Here is a 21,808-nt window from a genome sequence, read left to right as displayed (position 1 = left end):
AATTGTGAATAGCTGGTCAGAAAATCATAAAATATCTTATTTGGCTAATTTTTTGGAAGGTCCAGCTCATACGTGGTTTAGTAATTATATTAGTGAGCCAGAGAATCAGATGAAAACATGGCTAAATATTAAATCAGATTTTTTGAAAGAGTATTCAGGAGAACAGCCACTCCGAAAGTTAAAATTTAGATTAAATACCCGCAAACAGCAGGACGTCGAGGACATTAAAAAGTACTATTATGATCTATTGGCAATCGCAAACGAGATTGACCCAGAAATGACTTTTGACGCGTTTAGGGATCATTTTGAAAATGGTTTACATCCATCTTACTATGAGATGTATTATTTGCTTAGTTCTAGCAATAGAAATTTTGACGATTTAAAGCAATTGGTCATTAAAATAAGCGATATAAAAGAAAGGACATTGGTAAACCAAATGACACAAAGTACAGCTTTATTGTCAGTATCTGCGGCAGTGAGCAGTAACAGTGGTAATAACCCAACAAACCGGCAAAGGACCTGGAATGACACCAGGCCACGGACATTTTTTAATAGGAATGTTTCAAATACGGTTCAAAATCGAGCACGAAATACCTATGTTCCAAGGGTGAATAATTTTAGACCGAATCAAAATAGTCCGAGGAACAACTCATTCAATAGGGGGCGACAATTTGTAAGAAACAATTCGCAACAACCCCGGAACCAGGATACTTTTAATATGGCGGTCCACAATGCGCTCAAGAGTCTTCAACATGAAGCTCGAGAGGCTGATGGGACGAAACGATTTCGGATTAGAGTAATCCGCCTTTCCCGGCTTTGGAATGAACACGACTCTCACTCTTCTCCAGGCCTCAGGGATGTACCCCAGAGTGAGTGATCGCCTAAATATCCCCAGCAGGACCAGGGTCATCTCCTCCGGGCTCCTCTGGAGAAGTGCCGGAAAGATACCGTCAGTCCCCGGGGACTTAAACGGGGCAAACGAGCATATAGCCCATTTCACCCTTTCAAAAGTAACGATACGGTCTGCAAACGCACGGTCTGCCCGTACGTCACAATTCCCGCTTTCCGTGAGTATTGGCCCCACCTGACTCGACCCCGGGAAGTGAGTCCCAAGCATGATGCCTAGGGTCTCCTCCGGTGTCTCGGTAAAGCCCCCCTCCGGCCGGGCCACAGAGCCCAGGCGCAAGCACGACTCCCTCCTGAGGATCCGCGTTAATCTGGACGCCTCAGTGGTGTCCTCAATGTCCGAGCAGTACCTCCTCCACGTATCTCTACGGGAGTCTCGTATCGCTTTCTTGTAGAGCTTCTGAGCCAACTTGTGGTTGTCCCAGTGTTCCTTTGCCACGGGTGCGCCCACGGGGGGCCCCCCAGTGCTCCCAGCCGCCGTCGACGGCCCCGGGATCGCGGCAGTGGATCCCGCAGTTAAAGCGGCAGCCGCCTGTCGGCGTCGCCTCTTCTTCCGCTGAGATCCACTCTCGCGCTTGACAATGACCTTGATTTTGCCAAGGTCCTTCGATATACCTTCGATGTCCGAGTTTCCCTTAACGGGCTCCTCTGGCATCGAGGTACTTGTACAGGCCGGACCCCCCGTAGTCCCAATAAGAGGGCCTACGTTGGAGGCGGCCGAATGTGTCGAGGCCGAGGAATTCAAAGACCCCTCGTCCTCCGAAGAAATTTCGTTTATGGTTTCCATATATTGGTCCCACGAGTAATGGGGAAATGTGGTCCGACGCCGTGGAGCCCCACACGGCGCTAAGGCATTTATACAAGGAGGTGCGCCAGGTGCCCCCAGGTTCGTCGCTAGATGTCAGACCGCCTGGCTGACCATCCATCCCGTCAGCGCGCACGATACCTTGGGATTCAGAAGGTTTTTTATAGTGGTGCCTAACATCCACTCGGCCCAGGCAGTAAAGCCAAGGTCCCCGTTCCCCGGGTTGCCCCGGGGGTTACGGTATGTAGCTGGTCCACGTCTGGATTTTACCGGGCTCATCCGGGTTTTTATTCCCTTCGGACCCGGCTATGTATCCAGATAACCTTGAGTTCCCCAAAGGGCCCTCAAGGCCGTTCCCCTATCCGCCACCTGGGGACGCGCCTGTCAGGTTGCTGAACCCCCGCAGAACTAGCTGCGGTACCAGGTCCGTACCAAGAAGAGTATATAAAAGTAAAAGATATCAAACTGTTTTATCAGATATAATATATGATAACACTCTTGATGTAATTTTTAGTTACCAACTGATAGCCAAGGATGGACAGTTGTTGCCAATGACTTTGAGAAGCTCTGGCAATTTCCATTTTGTTTAGGAGCTGTTGATGGCAAGCATGTAAGTTTTGAGGCCCCAAGAAGCTCAGGTTCTTTTTACTACAACTACAAAGGAACTCATAGTATAGTATTACTTGCACTGGTAGATGCTACTTACAAGTTTTTATATGTCGATGTGGGTGTGAATGGGAGAATAAGTGATGGAGAAGTGTGGAGAGAAAGCAGCCTTAAAAAAGCTATTGATAAATAATTGACTAAGTTTTCCAAAAGATAAATGTTTTCCTGGCTAAACTATTGAGGTGCCATATGTCATGATTGCTGATGATGCATTTCCTTTGGAAAAAGAATGATGAAACGATACCCTCAAGGAGGACTTTCAAAGGAAAAACGAATTTATAATTATCGTCTTTCAAGAGCCAGGAGAACTGTAGAAAATGCATTTGGAATATTAGTCATTAGATTTAGAATCTTAAAACATGCGATTAATTCCAGAAAAGGCTGAATTAATATCATTAACATGTTGTATTTTGCATAATTTTCTGTGTACACATAACAGTAAATACAGTGAAGTACAAGAGGAAACATGTGAATTACCAGGAATTTCACAGCAAGGTGAGAGTCTAATTTTTCACCACATTTTAAGTTTTTTTTTTCAATTCATATTTTTTTTCTAGGTGGACTTAGATGTACCAATGATGCTACCGCAATTAGAAATAAGTTTTGCACCTATTTTAATTCACAAGGAAGTGTAGATTGGCAAAATGAATGTGCGGGACTTTTATAATGTATAATTTTTCACATATTGGGTATGAGTTAAAGTTAAAATGTAATATTTTAAAACATTTATTAAGAAACAAAATTTGTAATCATTCTTTTTTTATCGCCATCCCTAATAACCGAACAATTTCCATTTGTACATCTTGCTTAACTGCATTGTCATTAATTAGTTTTAATTGAGCTGCGACAAATTGCCCCATTATGTCCTCAGGAGTGTTTTGGGGTTGAGCCCTATTTGCAAATGCAGATGTCATGGTTTCAAGTCCCGAGGAGACTGTCTTTAAAACTTCTATTTCGCTGGCAGATTCGGTACGCAGTTTTGTTTTTCTTCCACCACTCTTTCCTCCTCCAGAAGGATTCACTAAATCACTATTAGAGTTTAAGGATTGGCTGCTTGTTGGCCGGCTAACATAATGTGATGTTGGCGATAAAATTCCCTCTTCATCACATTCATACACTCCATTCGCAAGTGTCTGGGTCTGTAACAGAAAATTTTTCATATAAACATTAATCTAAACTTACAATATACCAGAAAGGAAACGTAAATTTATACTTTTTCTTGTTCTACAAATTTAAAATATCAACTTACATTCATATCTTCTAAAGTTAAAAGATAATTTTCTCCATCTTCTCCTTGGAACTTTTCTGGTTGGGGCACCTGCTTACTGCAACTTGGCTGTGAATCCGATATGATGAAGGTGCTTTTCGATGCTCTAATTTGTAGATGATCATTTAGGAATGCTATCTTTGAATAATACCAGAGGGAAGGATGGTATACCTACACAAAAAGCAAAAAAAAGTAGAAAACAAAAATAAAGTTGTTTGTGTACTATACAAACCTCATCTTCACCCATTCCAGATCGTGTTGCCTCCAAAACTTTTTTCCTTTCCACGGAATAAGTATTGCGTAGTCCCTGAATTTTTTTATTAATGTCCTGTATTGTAGTGCCAGGGCGTAACATATTCAATTTTTTTACTATTTCTTCCAGAGCCATGTTTCGTTTGTATTTATTGTGATAGTCTTTATGTTTGACTGCATACAAACATGGATGCAATTCATATGAATCGATTAGTGCCTCAATTTGATTTTGGGTCCACGAAGCCATTTCAATGTACACAAAATAATAAAACTCTAGAACACAACAAAGCGAAAGCCGTTAACACTGAACCACATTTGTTTGGTTATGTGATATGTCTAGATTTAATTTGTATTACGCATGCGCGCGGCTTAAAAATGTGTTGGAAATAGAGCATGTCCTATTTTTTATCACATTTACCATACCATCTAAGAATTCAGCCAATTTTCTGTCACTTTTCTGTTTTACACTGTCGTGTTTAATTAGTATGAGATTTTGTACAAGATCTCGTACAATAAATAGGATAGTCTAAAACGGGCTTTACACAACTTTTGTATAATTAATCATGATTACTGGTCGCCAACAAGTAACTGTGATAACAATGATCTACAAGATCATCTAGATGATCTAGAGGATTTTATTGATGATAGAGACCAATATTTTATGGGTGTTGTAAAAAGAAACCAAATAGCTGACAGCCTTTTTAACTACTGATCGACTGCAGTAGATATAGTGTAGGGTGTAGGTATGTACTATGTAGGTATACATTACTTGAAAATGATTTAATGCCTGTTTTCCTGACACATTTTAAGTATAACTTAAGCTGAGGTTTGAATGTGACAAACAGTGTAAACTGAACTTATCTAAATCTAAGCTGTCCTTAAACTCAACAGCCAATGTCGGAAAAATGGGCATTATCATTAATGAACTAAAATCAGATAAGTTGTAAACCATATTGTAACATAGACATTACACTAGGTGCCGTTACCTTAAGTTGCCCCGGTCTCCCCCAGTACCATGTTTGTGTCAGCAAGTTTGGCGAATTGGGGTCATGATGTGAGTATAAATACTGTACCAAAAGCACGTACAGATCACTGATCTCTGGGTTAGTCTGGGTATGCCTATTGTGGAACTTAACGTGGAGCAGTAGGTGACCAAGTGCCACACCCTAATTCAGCCCTAGCAAAGGAAATAGTGTGGGCGAGCAGCTTAAGTTGCTGTTCCTACTTACCTCCCTTTGTTAGGTTCTTCACGTCTTTGCCGGCTCGGTGAATGCCATCGGACCTAAGTCTAGGGTTCATTCACCACCGCTAAAGCGCTGCCCTCCGTGTATCTTTAGCCTAGCCAGTTTCACATCATGCTCCCTGCCATCTTGGCCATCTGGGGGTAAGATAACTATCTAGACAATAAGGCACTATAACGTAATAAAAGTGGGTTACCTGTGGAATCCTGTGTATTCTTCCCCCTCAACCAACCCTTAACGTGACAATATAGTTATGCTTTTTGGCTTTTATGTATTAATTGAAAATAAAGTTTAAATCAGAAACTAATATTTTATTTACATTTTTGTACTCAAATAACTTACTAACCTTGATTCAAAATCACATTAGTAGTATTAGCACACACATTAAACACTAGGTTAATTCTAATCTGAGTCGCTGTCTTCTCTTTTTCTTTTTCGAGATTTAATTTCTATCAGTTTGTCCAATTGGTTTAAAAAACGTTCTCTTTGTTGATTTTGTTTCCATTAGACTTTTTAATGTAGTGAAATGCTCATTTCGTTGTTCAATATCCTTCTTTGTCAACTCAAGAAGTTGTGAATTAGTAGTCATTTTGGATCTCGGTGTTTCAGTGGTGTTGAATCGGTTTTTTATTTCTGCCTTTGCATTTGAGGAATTTGCCTCGATATTTGCACTGCTTGAGGTTTCTGTTTCTTCAATTTCTGGAGTAGAATTAGGGCTAATGCCGCTGCTAGTAGTTAAAGTTTCTACAAGTGAGTCAATTAAGTTTTTAGGGTTAGTTTTATCTTTGTTCCCTAAAATGCTATGCAATAGTTCTAAGTGTGATGGAGGGTCTTTTTGACTTTCTCCAGTAGATTTTTGATGTTTGATATATAGAAAGTATTGCTTCTGCAAATTTGCAAACTTCAACCTCAACTTTTCTACAACTTCCTTTCCACTACCACCCACATTAAATCCCATCTCTCCCATTTCCTCTGCTATTTTTTTCCATAACTGTGACTTGATAGTTTTTTTATCATCAAATCGATTGGAGTATTTCTGTCTTAGGGTTAGAAATAGTTCAGTTGCTTGAAAGTCCTTTGGTGTAGGCCTTTTCTGTGTCCAAATTGGAGCAGTTGGGTTATTCTCAATGGCTGAACTTACTTCAACTTCAGACTCTGTTGTTTCATTGCTTGGGCCAGTAAATTTATCAGACCCTTGAACAGCTTCAACAGAATGACCTTCTCTACCATTTAAAACTTCTTCAATGTATTTTTCTGCACTGATGGGGTCTGTAAAATATAATTATGTTGTTATAATTTTGATCCATTTACTATTAAATACTCACCATTAAGTAATGTATTGGCCATCTCCATATTCACAACAACTCGAAAATCTTCACCACTGTGATTTATCAGAAGCTCCATCATTTCTTCACTCTTTTCCTTTTCCATTTCCATTCTGAACTAGGGCACGATCAAGGAACAACTAATTTAATTGAAAAATAACCTCCAATCTTTTGAATTGAAACTGAACTGACAAGTGAAGTGATTTGTATAACCGTCTTCTCTACACCGTGAACCCAAACAGATCCCGGTGAACAAGTAGTGACGTAATCATATGACGTCAGTCATGTATTCCCCTGTAACCGTTATGTCGCTAAAATGAGGCGGTAACAAGAACCTAGATCACAGTGATTCAACGTGATCTCGCGAAAAATTGCTTAATAACAATTGTTCAAATGTCAAACAATGACACTTCGAATGTGGCCAGATTTAAAAATTGCGTTCTTGTTGGGACACCCGATAGTAACAATAATCAGAAAAACAAATTCATAGCACAGAATCAAATGATTCACGTGCCGGTGTCTGTTCTCGATATACTCAAAATTTGGATGTTTTACCACAAATCATCAAATATTTTCCGAGCGCATTAACCGAGAACTGTGACAGTTCAATATACTTCAAAAAGAATGTACAAGTCAAGATTTTTTCACATTAAAGCGTAGAAAAGTTGAAAACTTGGTCATAATTTCCAATTACAAAAATTGTGAAATTTTAACCTCAAAATAAACTCGTAGTTTCAATAGCCGTTTTTTATGAAACACAAATAATTTCGACATATACGATATTTGTATACTTACCTAACATTACTTAACTTATATAAAACGTTATATTTGAAGTTATTTATCACTCACACTAAGTAACTAAACAAACGTAACGTCACTACATAAATACAGTGAATTTAATTTTGGGGATGCACAGATGGTATAGATGCTTTACCGGCAAAGGCATATTTACTGCGCATGTCATAAAAACCTGCAGTTCTGCCCGGCTAGATGTAAATATATCTCATAAATGACGTTTTAAAGAGCTGGTACAAAATTATCGATTTGCAGTCCGGCCGCAATGTGTCGATAAGCTTATGGTATTAACGTAATACCAGTGCGCGCTAAAGGATTCCCTGACATATTTCCCTGATCCAGGAGATCCTAAAATATATATAGTATTAACTTTTGGAAGTTTTTTATTAATAACATTAATACATCAATCAGTTAAAAAATTTAAAATACTTGTTTCATCATTATTATAGATATTTGGGAAATTCATTCCTTAAAACTAACATCTTCCAAGTGTGCGCAAACATTGCATGCAAACATTCCTCGAATCTGGACCTCAAATTGGTGAAAACTCGCTGGCACATTGCGCGGGGTATAGCTGTCATTTCTTCTTGGATATTAGTCTTCAACTTGTTAATCGTGGCTGGATTATTGGAGTAGACTCTGCTTTTGAGGTATCCCCACATAAAAAAGTCTGGTAGGGTTAGATCCGGACTTCTAGGCGGTCATGCAATGTCACCCCGGGGCTATATCAGTTTCCCAGCAAACATCTCGTTTATGACCGCCATGGAGGCATTAGATGTATGGCATGTCGCGCCATCTTGCTGAAACCATGTCGCACGATTATAGCCTTGAAATTGCTGCAGTTGCGGGAAAAAAAAAATTCTTAACATGGCTATGTATCAGTCTGAATTTACAGTGACAGATTGCCCTTGTTGATTTTCGAAGAAATAGGATCCGATTATTCCGTGCGCTGATATGGCTGCCCAAACGGTCACTTTTGGCGAATGCAGAGGCTTTTGATGTTTTGCTCGTGGGTTCTCTGCAGCCCAGTAACGACAATTCTGCTTGTTGACATGTCCATTTAAATGAAAATGGGCTTTGTCGGATAACAGAATATTGTTGAAACTCCAAAAGCGTTCGAACATTGTTTCAACAAAATCTCGTCGTAAAATTGGATCATTTGGCTTTAATTCTTGCACCAGTTGAATTTTGTACGGGTGTAATTTCAGATCTTTCAACAAAATGCGACGCAAAGATGTTCTGGATACCATAAGTTCGGCTAATCGCTTGCGAGTCGATAGACCAGGATTACGTTGAACTGAAGCTCTTGTTCAATTGTGTCTTCCGTTCTTGTTGATCTTGGGCGCCTCGCAGGTTTCTGTTCGAGAACCGAACCAGTTGCTTCGAACTTTCTGACCCACGATCGAATCACACTTTCCTTTGGACATTGATTTAAGTCATGTTATCCAAATTCGCGCCGAAACAAACGCCGAATAATAGCGCACGAATCGCCATTTCTGTAATAATGTTTAACGCAGAATGCACGTTGCGCTCCGGTGAAGTGATCCATCGCGACTAAATTTCCGAGAACCGAGCTTCTCAACCCCACCACCCGCACCGCCCCCTCACATAAGGTTCAAACGCAAGAGTGTTTTTAAAATCGTATGCCTTTCTGGCCCACCCTGTATTGAAAATGCAGAAGTTCATTTAAAACTTGTACTGAATCTTCAATAGAATAATAATAATCATCTGTATTACCATGAAAAGCTGCATACAATGGAGTTTTGTTACTTATCCACTCATAAATATCATTTGTACTTTTTTCAACCAACTCAGAATTAAATGAATCCATAGCAACTTGTATTGAAGGGTGATTTTTAAACAAATATTTAAATTTTGAAGTCATCCATATTTTAGTAGATAAAATATTTAATATGGGTGATGTCGGATATTGTTGAAAGAACTGAAGGAGTTCTTCTTCCAAATGTCTTTTTTGAGGTCCTTTATGCGTTTTATTTGCTGTGTAGCTTCCCGTACTACTTGTTGAACTTGCATGTGAAGAGGATCCACTACACTCGTCAAAAATTCATTCGAAGGTCCGCCTTCCTCTTCACCATTGGTTCTTCGGTATGTTAGCTTGGCAATATTGAGACAATTGTATATGTCTAACCTAACTAGGTATGCACCTTTTTCTCCCGGCGAGCTCACAGTACTCACACTGTCGGGGAGATTCCTAGAGATACTTTGTGAGATTAAAGATGTAGCTGTTGGAGATTCCATAAAGTCGATTGTTTTCCACGTTTTCTTGGTAATTTAAGGATTCGGGAAAATTTGCAGTACCCGCTTGCCTAGGAACAAACCCCAGGAGGTAGACAAGGTCAGTGTGGAAGATCCACCAGAATAAACCACCGTTATATTTTGTTCCCATTGTTGCTCTAAGCATTGCTGCAGATTCGGTTCTAGTGACGTTTGGCAAAATGTCATGAAGTAGTCGTGCTCCTTTAAGAGATCTACGAACTTTGGAAATGAAATTGTGTATTCGTTGAATTTGTTGCTCCCCGCTAGTTTGATTTGCTTCTTTATTTTCTGGAGTGGTAGTAAGAAGGTCTTTAATGAGCGTTTGTCAGCTAAGTTGTTTTCGTTCTGCATGATTACTTGCGTTAATTCTAACCAGTGCAATATTGTCACGAATTAAAAATCCGTTAATTGAAAAGATTGACTGATTAACTTAAAAAACATAAAAGTATTCGAGGATTGCGAAATATTAAGCGCACGAGGCAAGGTCGCATCACGTTGCACCGAGTGTGTCATCCACCGAGTGCACCGTATCGGTGATGAGTCACCACCACCTGCTTTGCAGAAATGTGAAAAACAAGCGACAATAACAAACTGCGTCAGCCGATCAATCGGGTATAAAATACGCCGATTTTAGCAGTATAGGATAAGTGTGAACCGATCAACGGTAGTGCGACCAGCTGACCCGAGAAGTCGAAATGTCGACTCTCCTCGGGAAAAGATCAAGTTAATTAGTCCGTTCTCCAAAGTTGTTCAAACGCGAAGTGACCAAGCCATTGCCAGGAAAAGCTAAGTCCTTAGCTTGTGACTATGTAAGTACAATTGTAAAACTGTCAACTTTTTGTATGTTTACAACCGTATTGTGCATCCATTTGTGTATACCGTATTTAATAGATTTAAGTGTTATATGAGGAAAACTCAGTGTTTGATTCCATCCCTAAAACTGAGATCCCGGCGCGACGTTTATCGTCGTGAGTCAGTTTAATTGGTGAACCCAGAAGGGCTCATAAATTAAACGTGACATTATCAGGTAAAAAGGAAGTTGCTCCACTTGAATGGGCCAAAGAAGTTCCAGCAAATTCAGCAGACAGGAAATCTCGCATGGTGCCATCATTGAATTGGTTAGTTGAGGTGGTGAAACGTCTTCGCAATCGCTATAAAATATTTAATCTTCGCGTGCGCTCCATAACTTTACAATTTCTCGACGCTTACTAATTTCTTCCCAATAACATATTAAAGAATTATCATTATTGCACGTATCTACAGCACAAATATCGCAATTTAAGTGGCCTTTAGTATGTTCGTGAACCAACATTAAATTTACATCTTTAACATTGTAACGAAGTTACTAATTTTTTGTTAATATGTAGAATTACATTAAAGAAAACAATGCGCAGCCTCACACGCTTAAGGTACATTGCGTCTTCGCGACAGAATGGTGAACGCACCGCCGCGATCGATAAAGGTTCAGCGCGCAGCCGCGGTAGCGTAAACGAAGCAACATCGCGCCGTCGCGACTCGCGAGCTGGTAAACAGGTAATGCGCCGCGCGCTACATTGATCAGTTCACCCCGGAGTTCTTCCCGGAGTTCTCCCGGAGGTGGTTATCGAACCGAACCAACCGACGCTGCTCAGTTCTTTCCGGACCATCGAAACCGACCGACGCTTCAGCCAGCTGAACGGTAAATTTTATTGTTCCTGGGGGCAAGCTTTGAAGGTGTAGGTATTTCGGAATCGTTTCCTTCGGACCGCCAGTACAGGATGTTATAACACTGCTGGTTAACTTCGAGGGCCACGACTCCGAAAACCTCTCGGCGATTTGAGTTGTTTCCTCTGGACTGCCAGTACCGGATGTTATAACACTGCTGGTCAACTCCGGAGGCTACAATCTCACTATCGCCTAGGTATTTCCGAACCGTTTCCTTCGGACCGCCGGTACTGGATGTTATAACACTGCCGGTTAACTTCGAACTTCGAAGGCTACGGCTCCGAAATCCTGTAACCAGACCTGAATTCACCCAGGTCTTTCCGAACTGATTTCTTCGGACTGTCAGCTCCGGCCGTTTTAGCCCCCAACTGGTCAACTCCGAGGGCTGACCGTTTGAAAGCTGTTACTGATTCTCTGACCCCGTCTGTACCCCCAGTACACAGTTTTAATACCATCCGAATCTGTCATGCATACCGTAACCGTCTGTTTACCGTTTCGAAACCGTCCTAGTTCTCCGTACCGTTCCCCGTTCTGAACACTAGGTTGTGTTGTCCGCTTGTTTTCCGTTTCAAAGTTACCGTATTAATTTAGTTGGGATCTCCAGGTCCGACTGTACCGTTTATTGATTTGAACACGAGGTTGTGTGTTCTCCGTTTGTTTGGTTCTGATAGAGTTTTTAAGTAAGTTAGGATATGAATGATTGTTATTTTTCATGGTTAACACGACTTGTTTAGTTTTGCTGACAACCCTGTGTTTCCTTATTTCTGTCCCACTCCCTTCATCCATTCACAGATAAACGTGAACTCTGTCTTCGACTGTGTAAAAGCTCACCAGGTATACGAAGCGAGTTCCTTAGTTACGCTTCTTCAAATAAAACTAAGGTGGCGCCCGAGTTTCAAAGCACCTACCCCTAGGTGTGGCAAAAACCGTACCAGGACCGGTACGTAAAGGCCGTTACAACATTGTATGCCACTTTTTCCCAAAACGTATTACTTAATATACGGTAACACTGAATCATTATAGTTCCATTCAGTGGCGGATACGTTAATGCAAGTCGCCCTGGCATTAGTGTTTGGCGGCCCTGTCATTGATTTTGTCTTAAACAATTTTTTCAATGTTCTGCGCAAAAAGCTTTGAATTATTATAGTAAATACCAGGTGTCCAAGAGCACCCTGGACATAGGAGATTAACATGGGAAAACGGTTTTGATTTTTTTGCGCCTGTACGGCTGATTTGATTGAAAAATCGTATTAATGAAAGTTGTAGTACCTATCAGGGACTAGTTTTCTGTATTTTTTTCAGATCTCTAACTTGAGCCCTTTTGTCGTAAAACACGAACAAAAATGAGAAAATTAAAACTTTTAGCCTGCACTGTATAAGCCGTTGTCGGGCAACGGGTAAACAGGTCATTGTTGCTGATACGGTTGCTCGACAACCACTTATACAGTGCAGGTAAAAAGTTTAAATTTTCGCATTTTTGTTCCGTGTGTTTTCCGACGAAAGGGCTCAAGTTAGAGATCTGAAAAAAATACAGAAAACTAGTCCGTGATATGTACTACAACTTTCATTAATACGATTTTTCAATCAGATCCACCGTACAGGCGCAAAAAAATCAAAACCGTTTTCCCATGTTAATCTCCTATGTCCAGGGTGCTCTTGGACACCTGGTATTTTAATATTTTGTTGCCCATTTAAAAAAATGGTCTGAAAAATAATATTACCATTCAGTTTCGCAAAACTTATATTAATTTTTTATTTTTGTATAATTAACAAAAAACACAACTTAAAGCCGGAAATACTTAATTAAAATATACTAAAACTATGTTTAATATTGAGGAGGTCGAAGGTTTAGATTGGGTGGGTAGAGTTATTGAGAGTCTTGAGTGCCATTTCAATACTGATTTAATCCTACGCATGTAACTAACAATCTTACTAAACTATTAAACATACCAGTCGCTCAGAAACAATTAAACTCTATGGTTTTGACATGGTTGTTACAGTCATCATTTGTAAACAATTTATAAACAGTTTGGTGGCTGCTGAACTATAATTATTGCAACCACTGTTAAATAATATAGAACGCTATGTTACGCTGTTTTGAATATAGTTAAACAATTATCGTTTTGCTTACTAATTGTATATTGCCGACTACTAGTTCGTACAACTACAAGTGCGTTATTTTGTTATTTTTATTTATATTTGTGTACAGTCACGTACAAAATCGATTGCGAACTGAAATAAAGGGGCTGGCTGCTTCTTGTGGCGAAATAACACTCTGCTGAATGTAAACACTCAATTTTTATTGAAGTAAACTTAAATACTAACCATTCATACAACAACATTCATACTGTTGACAAATTTTTACAAGGTTTGTCTATTTTTTGGTTGACTGTTACAGTAACAAAGACAGTCGATTTTATTTACGTTAGTTTTCAAATCAGCTTTAAAACTATATATAAACAGGTAAAAAGAAAAACACTTTCTTTTGGTTACGTCGTGTAACCTATTTCAATTTTTCTAAATGGTAGCTACACACTTGTTACCATTAAAAACAACGTTAAAATAATGGCTTCGGTTACAACGAAAATCAGTGTTAAACACTTGTTATTTGTTTTGAATGACGCTGACGCACACAATCACTTATTCGTTCTGTAAACAACTTACTGTTACAGGTTGCAGATTCAGCTGGCACTTCACTTTGTAGATCAGTTTTCCTAGGTCACTTTACACCTTTTTTACTGTCGCGTTTACAGGTATAAATTTTATTAGGTATACAGGTAACTTTAAGACCAATCTGTACTAAAGAAATGCACAGATCTTAGTCAGATTTTTAACACATTTGCCTGGATCGGTAATTATGCCTGGTGCGCCCTTTATTAAAAAGAAACTGAAAAAAGCTACGTAGTTTTATTGACCTGGAGCGGCGGTAATTCTTGCGTTCTTGCTGACGTGCTACTCGAGACTGAATGTTCTACAATCACGAAAACGGTTCGCGCCAGTCTGTTACCGGTACGACGCGGCTGCCCCTCTCCTCGCTACTCTCCGGGCCCATCTTATCGACTGGAAATCGTTTGGTTTGCGTTAGGCCAATTTGCCAAATAATAAATTAACTGAAGGTTTTGTTGGTTGCTTTTGCACAATTGTAATTATGAAATGTTAAAAGATCTATAAACTATGATTGTCCTTATTTACCCTGATTATTTATATAACATTAAGATATATGTTTAGCTGAAGACTAAACATCTTGCCGGGCTCGACTGAATTTGGCGAGCTGAATTAGAGATTGATGATTTCATATCAGGCCTCATTGTTGAGACTGTGTCGTCTTAGCGATGCCAGTTCTATCATCTCTGAAGATGTCTTATGTTTGGTTGTTGGTTGAGATCTGGCAGTAGTTAGTGCCCGACGGCATTTGTTGACTGCTACTATGACCGCCATGATAATAAGTACTACCGCTGCTGATGTCAGTGCACCTGTGAACATAGAATGTTTAGTTATGGATTTCCAGTGATGTTGTCCTAGCTCGGTTTCAATGTCTTCCTCCATTTCTTTTAGCTTTCGAAAATCATCTGAGGGATGAATGATGTTTTCTTCGTATTGGCTTTGAGGTGGTTGCTTTATTGACGTGGTCAAGTTTACCGCCACCTGCTTGATAAAACCTGCTAGAACCGGAAATACGTCGCTGCGCCTAGCTGCTATAGATATTTTATTAGTCGATATAATGCAATTTGATGAAATCGAAATGATTCCTGTTTTATTTAAGACTAAATCTTCTCTATTACCGTTACACGTTATTGCAACTTTTGATGAATCAGGTGACACAAAAATCCACGAATTTTTGGTGTAAAGTTGAATCCATTGCATTGCTTTAATTTTCACTCGCTTAACGGGACAGCTCGAATGTTCAGTTCGTTGATATATTTCATCTAAAATGCAATTCGGGCTGTTTTCAATGTTCCTTATTAAAGGCGGTGAGCATACGAATAAATGTTTTCTGATTCCTATGCAATTCTTAAATTCTTCTTCACTTATGTGAAAATATTTTTGTTCATTGTAATCACTAGCTAGCAGTTCTTGAGGCAGGTCAATTGTTAAATACGTGTCGCCTTCCACTGCAGACGGTATCGCACTGACCTTGACTACGGTAAAATTGCTGAACTCAGTTACTATAAAATACACATAAACGTGTAGTTGTTTTTCTGTTTCCTCAAGTTCAGTTTTCAATATGGGTTGAGGTAAGATTTCAATGCTTGGTGGCATTTTGCGCTCTGCAGTTTGGATTATTTCCCTTATCTGCCCCGGTGTTAACATTGAGTATATGTTGCCTGTGTTGTATAAGATGTCAGACAGACTTTTATAATAGTCATATACTTCATCTAAATAATTGTTCCCAACTTGATATGAGCTCAGAAGGTGAATGCTAAGTCTGTTTTCGTCCACCGCTTGAAACCAGCTTTGCTTCATCTCAGTTATAGCGGCTTGGCTTCTGATAACCTTTTCTTGAAACTGCTTAAGCTTGCTGTAGATTCTGTTTTCGGTGTCGTTAAACTGAGATAGTGCCTGCAGCATAAATTTAGTTTGATGACTAGATGCATGTATTAATTGTTGTTGATTCTTTTCTAGATTGTTAATGTCGGTGTATACTTCGTCATTTACGCCAAAAATTGAAGTCATCAGTTTTCCAAGTAATCCTCGCCGTTTCCTTGACCTTGTAACGTCGTATATTCCTTTTATAACCCACTCTAGTCTAGTTTCTTTTAATTGCATATCGGAAATTAATGTGTTGCATTCAGTTTTTTTTGATATTTCTGCCACATTTTGGTATACGTTCTGAATCTGGCCGGAACATTTTTTATGTTTTTTATGTGGTAGCTGATATCAGATTTATTCAGCTTTATGTCAATTCGAAAGATTCCCCTTTCTATTTTTGCTTGTCCAATATGTACAATCCTGGTTTTGGATATTCTATCTTATATTAAGCCTTTGCTGAATTTACTAAGCTTAATATGAATAAAATCGCAACAACGGCTTTCTTCCACAAATTCGCTGACCTTGTTTTGCCTTTAAATTGATTTCTCTCATTTCCATATTCTACTGCCTTTTTTTCTGATTCTCCACGTAACGGTATAAGCTTATGAATCGGCCGTTTGGTAATTACTCCCCCTGGCTTCTTTATTGACACTACTCGAACAATTCCGTCCTTATCCGCGTGCGCTTCGGTTATTCGAGCTAATGGCCATTGACTTGGTTTTACGTTATCTTCTTTTAAGATTACTACTTCTCCCGTTTCTAAATTGTTTGATTTGGATGTCCATTTGTACCGCTGCTGAAGTTGATGTACTCATGCATCCATGTATTCCAAAATTCTTTACGCATTTTTTGTATCATTTTCCATCTTTGATTCATATTACTGATGATGTCTTCGCAGATTGGGGTAATCGGTGACAATAGTTCTCTTCCGATTAGAAAGTGACCTGGTGTGAGAACGGCAACATCGTTTATGTCTTCGGACAACGGACACAAAGGCCTTGAGTTCAATGATGCCTCAATAAGTGTTAACAACGTATATAACTCCTCGAAGGTCAATGTTGTATCTCCAATCACTCGTCTTAAATGATACTTTGTGGATTTGACGCCCGCTTCCCAAAGACCACCAAAGTGAGGTGCTGAGGGAGGGATAAAGTGCCACTGTATGCCCAACGATGTGCTTCGATCCTCAATTTTCTCCTTTCTGAGTAACGCGATAACTTCTGACTCGATTAAGTTGTTTGCCCCTACAAAAGTTGTGCCATTGTCACTATAGATGTGTGCACATTTTCCTCGTCTAGATATGAACCGTTTTAACGCTGCTAAAAATGTTTCAGCTAGCATGTCACTTACTAGTTCAAGATGTTGTGCCTTAGTTGCTAAGCACACAAATACTACAATATTACCCTTATATGATTTATTTCCTCGTCCTTTTGTGGTTCGCACTTGAATTGGTCCTGCATAATCAATTCCAGTGTGTAAAAATGCCGCTGATTGAGTCACTCGAGGTGGTGGTAACTGTCCCATTAACTGTTGTGCTGTAGCAGCTTTATATCTGATACATTTTACACAATTGTTAATTATCTTTTTTACTGCCTTTTTTCCATTAATCAGCCAAAATTTTCTTCTAATGAACGCTAAGGTATTCTGGTTACCTCCATGTAATGTTGTGTTATGCGCATCTCTTATAATCAAGTTTGTTAAATGACATCTTCCTGGTAAAATTATGGGATGTTTTTCTGTGTATTTTAATAGTGAATGTTTAAGTCTCCCTCCTACTCGTAGGATATTGTTTTTGTCGATAAACGGACTTAAATTGACTATTTTACTTTGTTTATCTATTGTTTTATTTGATTTTAGAGCTTGAATTTCCGCGTGAAATGCTCCAGCTTGTTCTAACCGAACAATTTTTTCTTCAGCGTTGCTAATTTCCTGAATTGTTAATGTACCTTTCCTGATGCCTGTTTTTTTGCAATTGTTAATGAATCTATAACAATAGGCAATTATGCGATTCATTGACAGCAATGATGAAATTTTTTCATGAATTTTGGGTTCACTTCTTTGCGCTACATTTACTTGTATGCTCTTTTTCCTTTCTTCTTCGGTCTCTGGAATTTTTGCGTTTACTGGGTATTTGTTTCCTTGCAGCCACGTTGGGCCTTGTCACCATGGAACAAAGTCTTTGATTTTAGAGGGATCAATGCCTCGTGATATTACATCTGCTACATTTTCTTCAGATTTCACATGATTCCAATGCTGAGAAGGCACCAGGTTTTGTATCTAAGATACTCGATTTGCCACAAATGTTTTCCAATTATTGGGCGTTCCTTGGATCCATGATAATGCTATCATGGAATCAATCCAAGCGTATGTGGGTGTTACATTCAAACGTAGAGCCGTTTTAACTCTAGTTAGTAATCTTGCTAACAATACTGCTGCACATAACTCAAGTTTTGGTAGTGTTGTTTTTGTTTTTATTGGTGCTACTTTTGACTTTGCAGTCAATAGTGTGATTTTGATGCTTTTGTCGTTATTTATAGTTTTTACGTAAACTACAGCTCCGTATGCCTTCTCTGAAGCATCGCTAAATCCGTGTAGTTCAATTTTGTTCTTGGTTGATTGATACGTCCAACGCGGAATGCTGATTTCTTCAACGGACTTTAACTGCTGCCGAAACTTATTCCAACAAGCTGCTATTTCTTGTGAGACTTCTTCATCCCAGCTAAGTTTTTCTAACCATAATGTTTGCATGATCAATTTTGCTTTGACTAATACTGGACTTAGCCATCCTAACGGATCGAATAGTTTCGCAATGTCCGCTAATATTGTTCTTTTCGAAAGCTTTTGTGACGGTGCTAACGCCACCTTAAATCTTATGGAATCGTCACTTGGTGACCATAATAATCCTAATGATCTTCTGGTGTCATCTTCTTGAATGTTGACTGCGCTTTCGTCTCGCAATTCTACTGGTATTGCTTTTATGACTTCCCTGTTATTACTAGACCATTTTCTTAGTGTTATCCCGCTGGCCTTGAACATGCTTATTAGTTCATTCACCGTTTCAATTGCCTCTCTTTCGTCTTCTGCACCTGACATTAGATCGTCCACATAGAAGTCCTGTAAGCTGATTTTTGATGCTGTTGGATACGACATTTTCTCGTCTTCCGCTAACCTTTGAATTGTTTTTACAGCCAAGTATGGTGCTGCAGCCGTTCCATACGTTACGGTCAATAACTTGAATTCTTGAATTGGGTCGTTTGTCGAGAATCTCCATAAGATTCTGTGATAGTCCTGATCTTCTTCGGAAATTCGAATTTGTCTATACATCTTCTCTATGTCGGCTGTAAATCCTATTCTGTGACTTCTCCAACGTAATAAAATATCTATAAGGTCATCTTGAATTTTAGGACCTACGTGCATGATGTCATTTAAACTTTTTCCATTTGTCGTTTTTGATGATGCGTCAAACACTACTCTCAACTTTGTAGTCGTACTGGTTTCTTTGATAACTGGTTGATGAGGTATGTAATATTTTCCTTGGATTTGGTTACTCCACTGCACCTGTTTCATGTGACCTAGCTTAATGTATTCACTCATAAATTTTTTATATTCCAAATTCAACTTGTAATCATTAGATAATCGTTTCTCCAAGGACAGTAAACGTGCCAACGCTCTTGGCCTTGACTCACCTAATTGCGATGACTCAATTTCGTTTGTAAACGGAATTTGAACAGTGTACGTACCGCTCGAATTACGCAATGTTGTTTTATCGTAAAATGCCTCGCATGCATTTTCATCGCTTGTTAATTGTCGTTTTTCCGAAATTTCCTCTAATTCCCAGAACCGTGATAATTCTTTCTCTTCAGACTGTGTTATCATGCTTACTACTGCAATGTTGGTTTGTTTTAGGGATTGATGAATGCTTCCCCAAATTATCCTGCCTAACTCTGTATTTTGCGCTACAAGGCCGTCGTTTGACTTGTCCATTCCTTCTAACAAAATTTCGTGAAATTCTTGGGCTCCAAGAATCACATCAATTGGACCCGGCTTTCCGAAGCCTGGGTCAGCAAGAATTTTATTTTGCCATAATTCGGTGTTTACTTCAATTGGGTGTTCTGGCATATCTTTTTCTAATTTTTGTAAAATCAGCAGTTCAGTATTTAACGTAAATTTGCTAGTAATGCGTGGTTTGCATTGTACAGATATTTTGTATTTGCAGCTCTCATTGGTTGATCCCCCTATACCAGAAATTTCGGCATGAATTTTCTGTTTGGGTAATTGTAGTAAATTGGCAGCTTCCATAGTGATAAACGATGCTTGCGAAGCTGAATCGATCAAGGCTCTCAAATTTTCGTTTTTTCCATCTGAATCTTGAATTCTAATGATTGCTGTCGCTAATAATGTTTTACCTCCTTCATGCGCGACATGTGTTCCTACCCTGTTTGATTGATTGAAATATGGTTTTGATTTCTGCTCGTTTGGCGTTTTCGTTCTTTGTGGATGAGCGTATGATGATTTTGAAAACAAATTCTGCATTTTTGAAATGACAGGCATTTTGTAGTTAAATCGTGGTTTAAGCAATTTAAACATAACCGTTTTTCTTTAGCAGCATTAAACCGTTGATAAGCTGTTAATGCTTTGAATTTTAAACATTGATAAATGGTATGGTTAGATAAATTGCAGTACTTACAGCTTTGACTTTGCTGTTTTCTCTGATGTGGTTGATAACTGCCCATGCTGCTATTGTTTTCGCGTCCGTCATGTCGATCGGTAGATATGGATTCGATGGCTCGAAACCGCTTAAGGATGAAGTTCAACATCTCGTCGAGTTCTGGCACTTGTAGTGGATTGATCAAACTAGCTTAAAATAGCTCTTGTGTTCTCTTATCGATTTTCCGCAGTAGGACGCAACCGATAATCGGGTCCCATTGAGATGTATTCATGTTCAGAGCTTCAATGGCTTTCAAGCATTCTTTTGTTGTGTTGTAAATTTCTTTTAGCTGCTCTGATGATTCTTGTTTGCTGTCAGGTAAATCCAGTATTTTGTTAATAAGCTTGTTGGTGATTAGGCGTTCGTTACTGTATCTCTCTTTGAGATGACCCCATGCAATATGGTAGTTCGCTGAACTGATTTGAAAATGTTGAATTGCTCTGCCAGCTTCCCCTGTGACATGAGCTTTTAGATAGTTCATTTTTTCGATTTCGCTGAGTGCCTCGTTGTTATGGATCACATTCTTGAACATGTCTTCAAATGGCGTCCACTCTTCGTAGTTTCCAGTAAATATTGGTATCTTTATTTGAGGTAGGCTGATGTTATTGGTTCTATTCACTGACGTTTGTGGTTGTTGGTTTTCTACCTCGCTTTTCAGAGGTGATGATTTGCTGTTAGATTGTCCTTGAATTTTGGCAATCAAGGTACGAAGTTGCTTGAATTTGTTTTCCTCAAAATATTTTGAGACTTTATCAACGTCCAATTTTGAAATTTCCTAGTGTAAGGATGTTACGATGTTCCAGTCTTTCAAAATTGTTGAAAAAAGTCCACTTTTTACCTCGGGATCAAATGTTGCAGTGAATTCTTCAACCAGTTCATCCAAATCGCTCATTCGCAAGGTTTGTTCCTGCGTGAGTTGATTTAGAGTGGCACTTTTTTTCTGCTTATCTTGTTGCTTTCATTCTTGTTTTCTCTCTTCGTCTAGTAGTTTTTCCTTGCAGTTGTTTAACTCTTGTAGAGCATCGTTATAAATGGTTCTGATTTGTTCAAAGTAATTGCTAGCAAAGTACGTAGCGTGTTGCGTTTCTAATGTTGTCAGCTCTTTGAGCTGGGTGTCATTTACTTTAACTTCGTTCCATAGCTTCTGAACTTGAGTTCTCCTTTCTTCAACGTATTGTCACGAATGGAAAATCCGTTAATTGAAAAGATGGACTGATTAACTTAAAAAACATAAAAGTATTCCAGGATTGCGAAATATTAAGCGCACGAGGCAAGGTCGCACCGTGATGCACCGAGTGTGTCATGCACCGAGTGCACCGTATCGGTGATGTG

General features: G+C 39.2%; 2 protein-coding genes across 2 annotated transcripts; both read right to left on the bottom strand.

Annotated features, from left to right (window-relative positions):
* Positions 1–3,126: 3,126 nt before the first annotated feature.
* LOC145736247 (uncharacterized) lies at positions 3,127–5,010 on the bottom strand. The gene is made up of 3 exons (XM_081990550.1): positions 3,877–5,010; positions 3,627–3,815; positions 3,127–3,516 (listed from the first exon to the last, which is right to left on the bottom strand). The coding sequence occupies exons 1-3, from the start codon at positions 4,141–4,143 to the stop codon at positions 3,127–3,129; spliced, it is 846 nt and encodes a 281-aa protein (XP_081846676.1). The 5' UTR covers positions 4,144–5,010.
* Positions 5,011–16,527: 11,517 nt separating this feature from the next.
* LOC145736246 (uncharacterized) lies at positions 16,528–20,067 on the bottom strand. The gene is made up of 2 exons (XM_081990549.1): positions 18,392–20,067; positions 16,528–17,320 (listed from the first exon to the last, which is right to left on the bottom strand). Exons 1-2 carry the CDS (start codon positions 20,065–20,067, stop codon positions 16,528–16,530), a joined length of 2,469 nt encoding a protein of 822 aa, XP_081846675.1.
* Between the last annotated feature and the right edge of the window lie 1,741 nt (positions 20,068–21,808).

Source organism: Ips typographus, linkage group LG12 (genome assembly GCF_016097725.1).
Source record: "Ips typographus isolate SLU linkage group LG12, UJ_Ityp_2.0, whole genome shotgun sequence".
Taxonomy (NCBI): Eukaryota; Metazoa; Arthropoda; class Insecta; order Coleoptera; family Curculionidae; genus Ips; species Ips typographus.
The sequence above is the reverse complement of the archived record's forward strand: the minus strand, read 5'-3'. Positions and strand labels throughout refer to the sequence as shown.

Coding starts and splice junctions, on each gene's coding strand:
- LOC145736247 (XM_081990550.1), bottom strand. CDS start 4,143: ATGGCTTCGTGGACCCAAAATCAAATTGAGGCACTAATCGATTCATAT. Junction 3,816..3,876: donor CTGGAATGGGTGAAGATGAG/GTTTGTATAGTA, acceptor CTTTTTGTGTAG/GTATACCATCCTTCCCTCTG. Junction 3,517..3,626: donor TAACTTTAGAAGATATGAAT/GTAAGTTGATAT, acceptor TTTCTGTTACAG/ACCCAGACACTTGCGAATGG.
- LOC145736246 (XM_081990549.1), bottom strand. CDS start 20,067: ATGGAAGCTGCCAATTTACTACAATTACCCAAACAGAAAATTCATGCC. Junction 17,321..18,391: donor ATCAGCATTCCGCGTTGGAC/GTATCAATCAAC, acceptor AAAATGTATCAG/ATATAAAGCTGCTACAGCAC.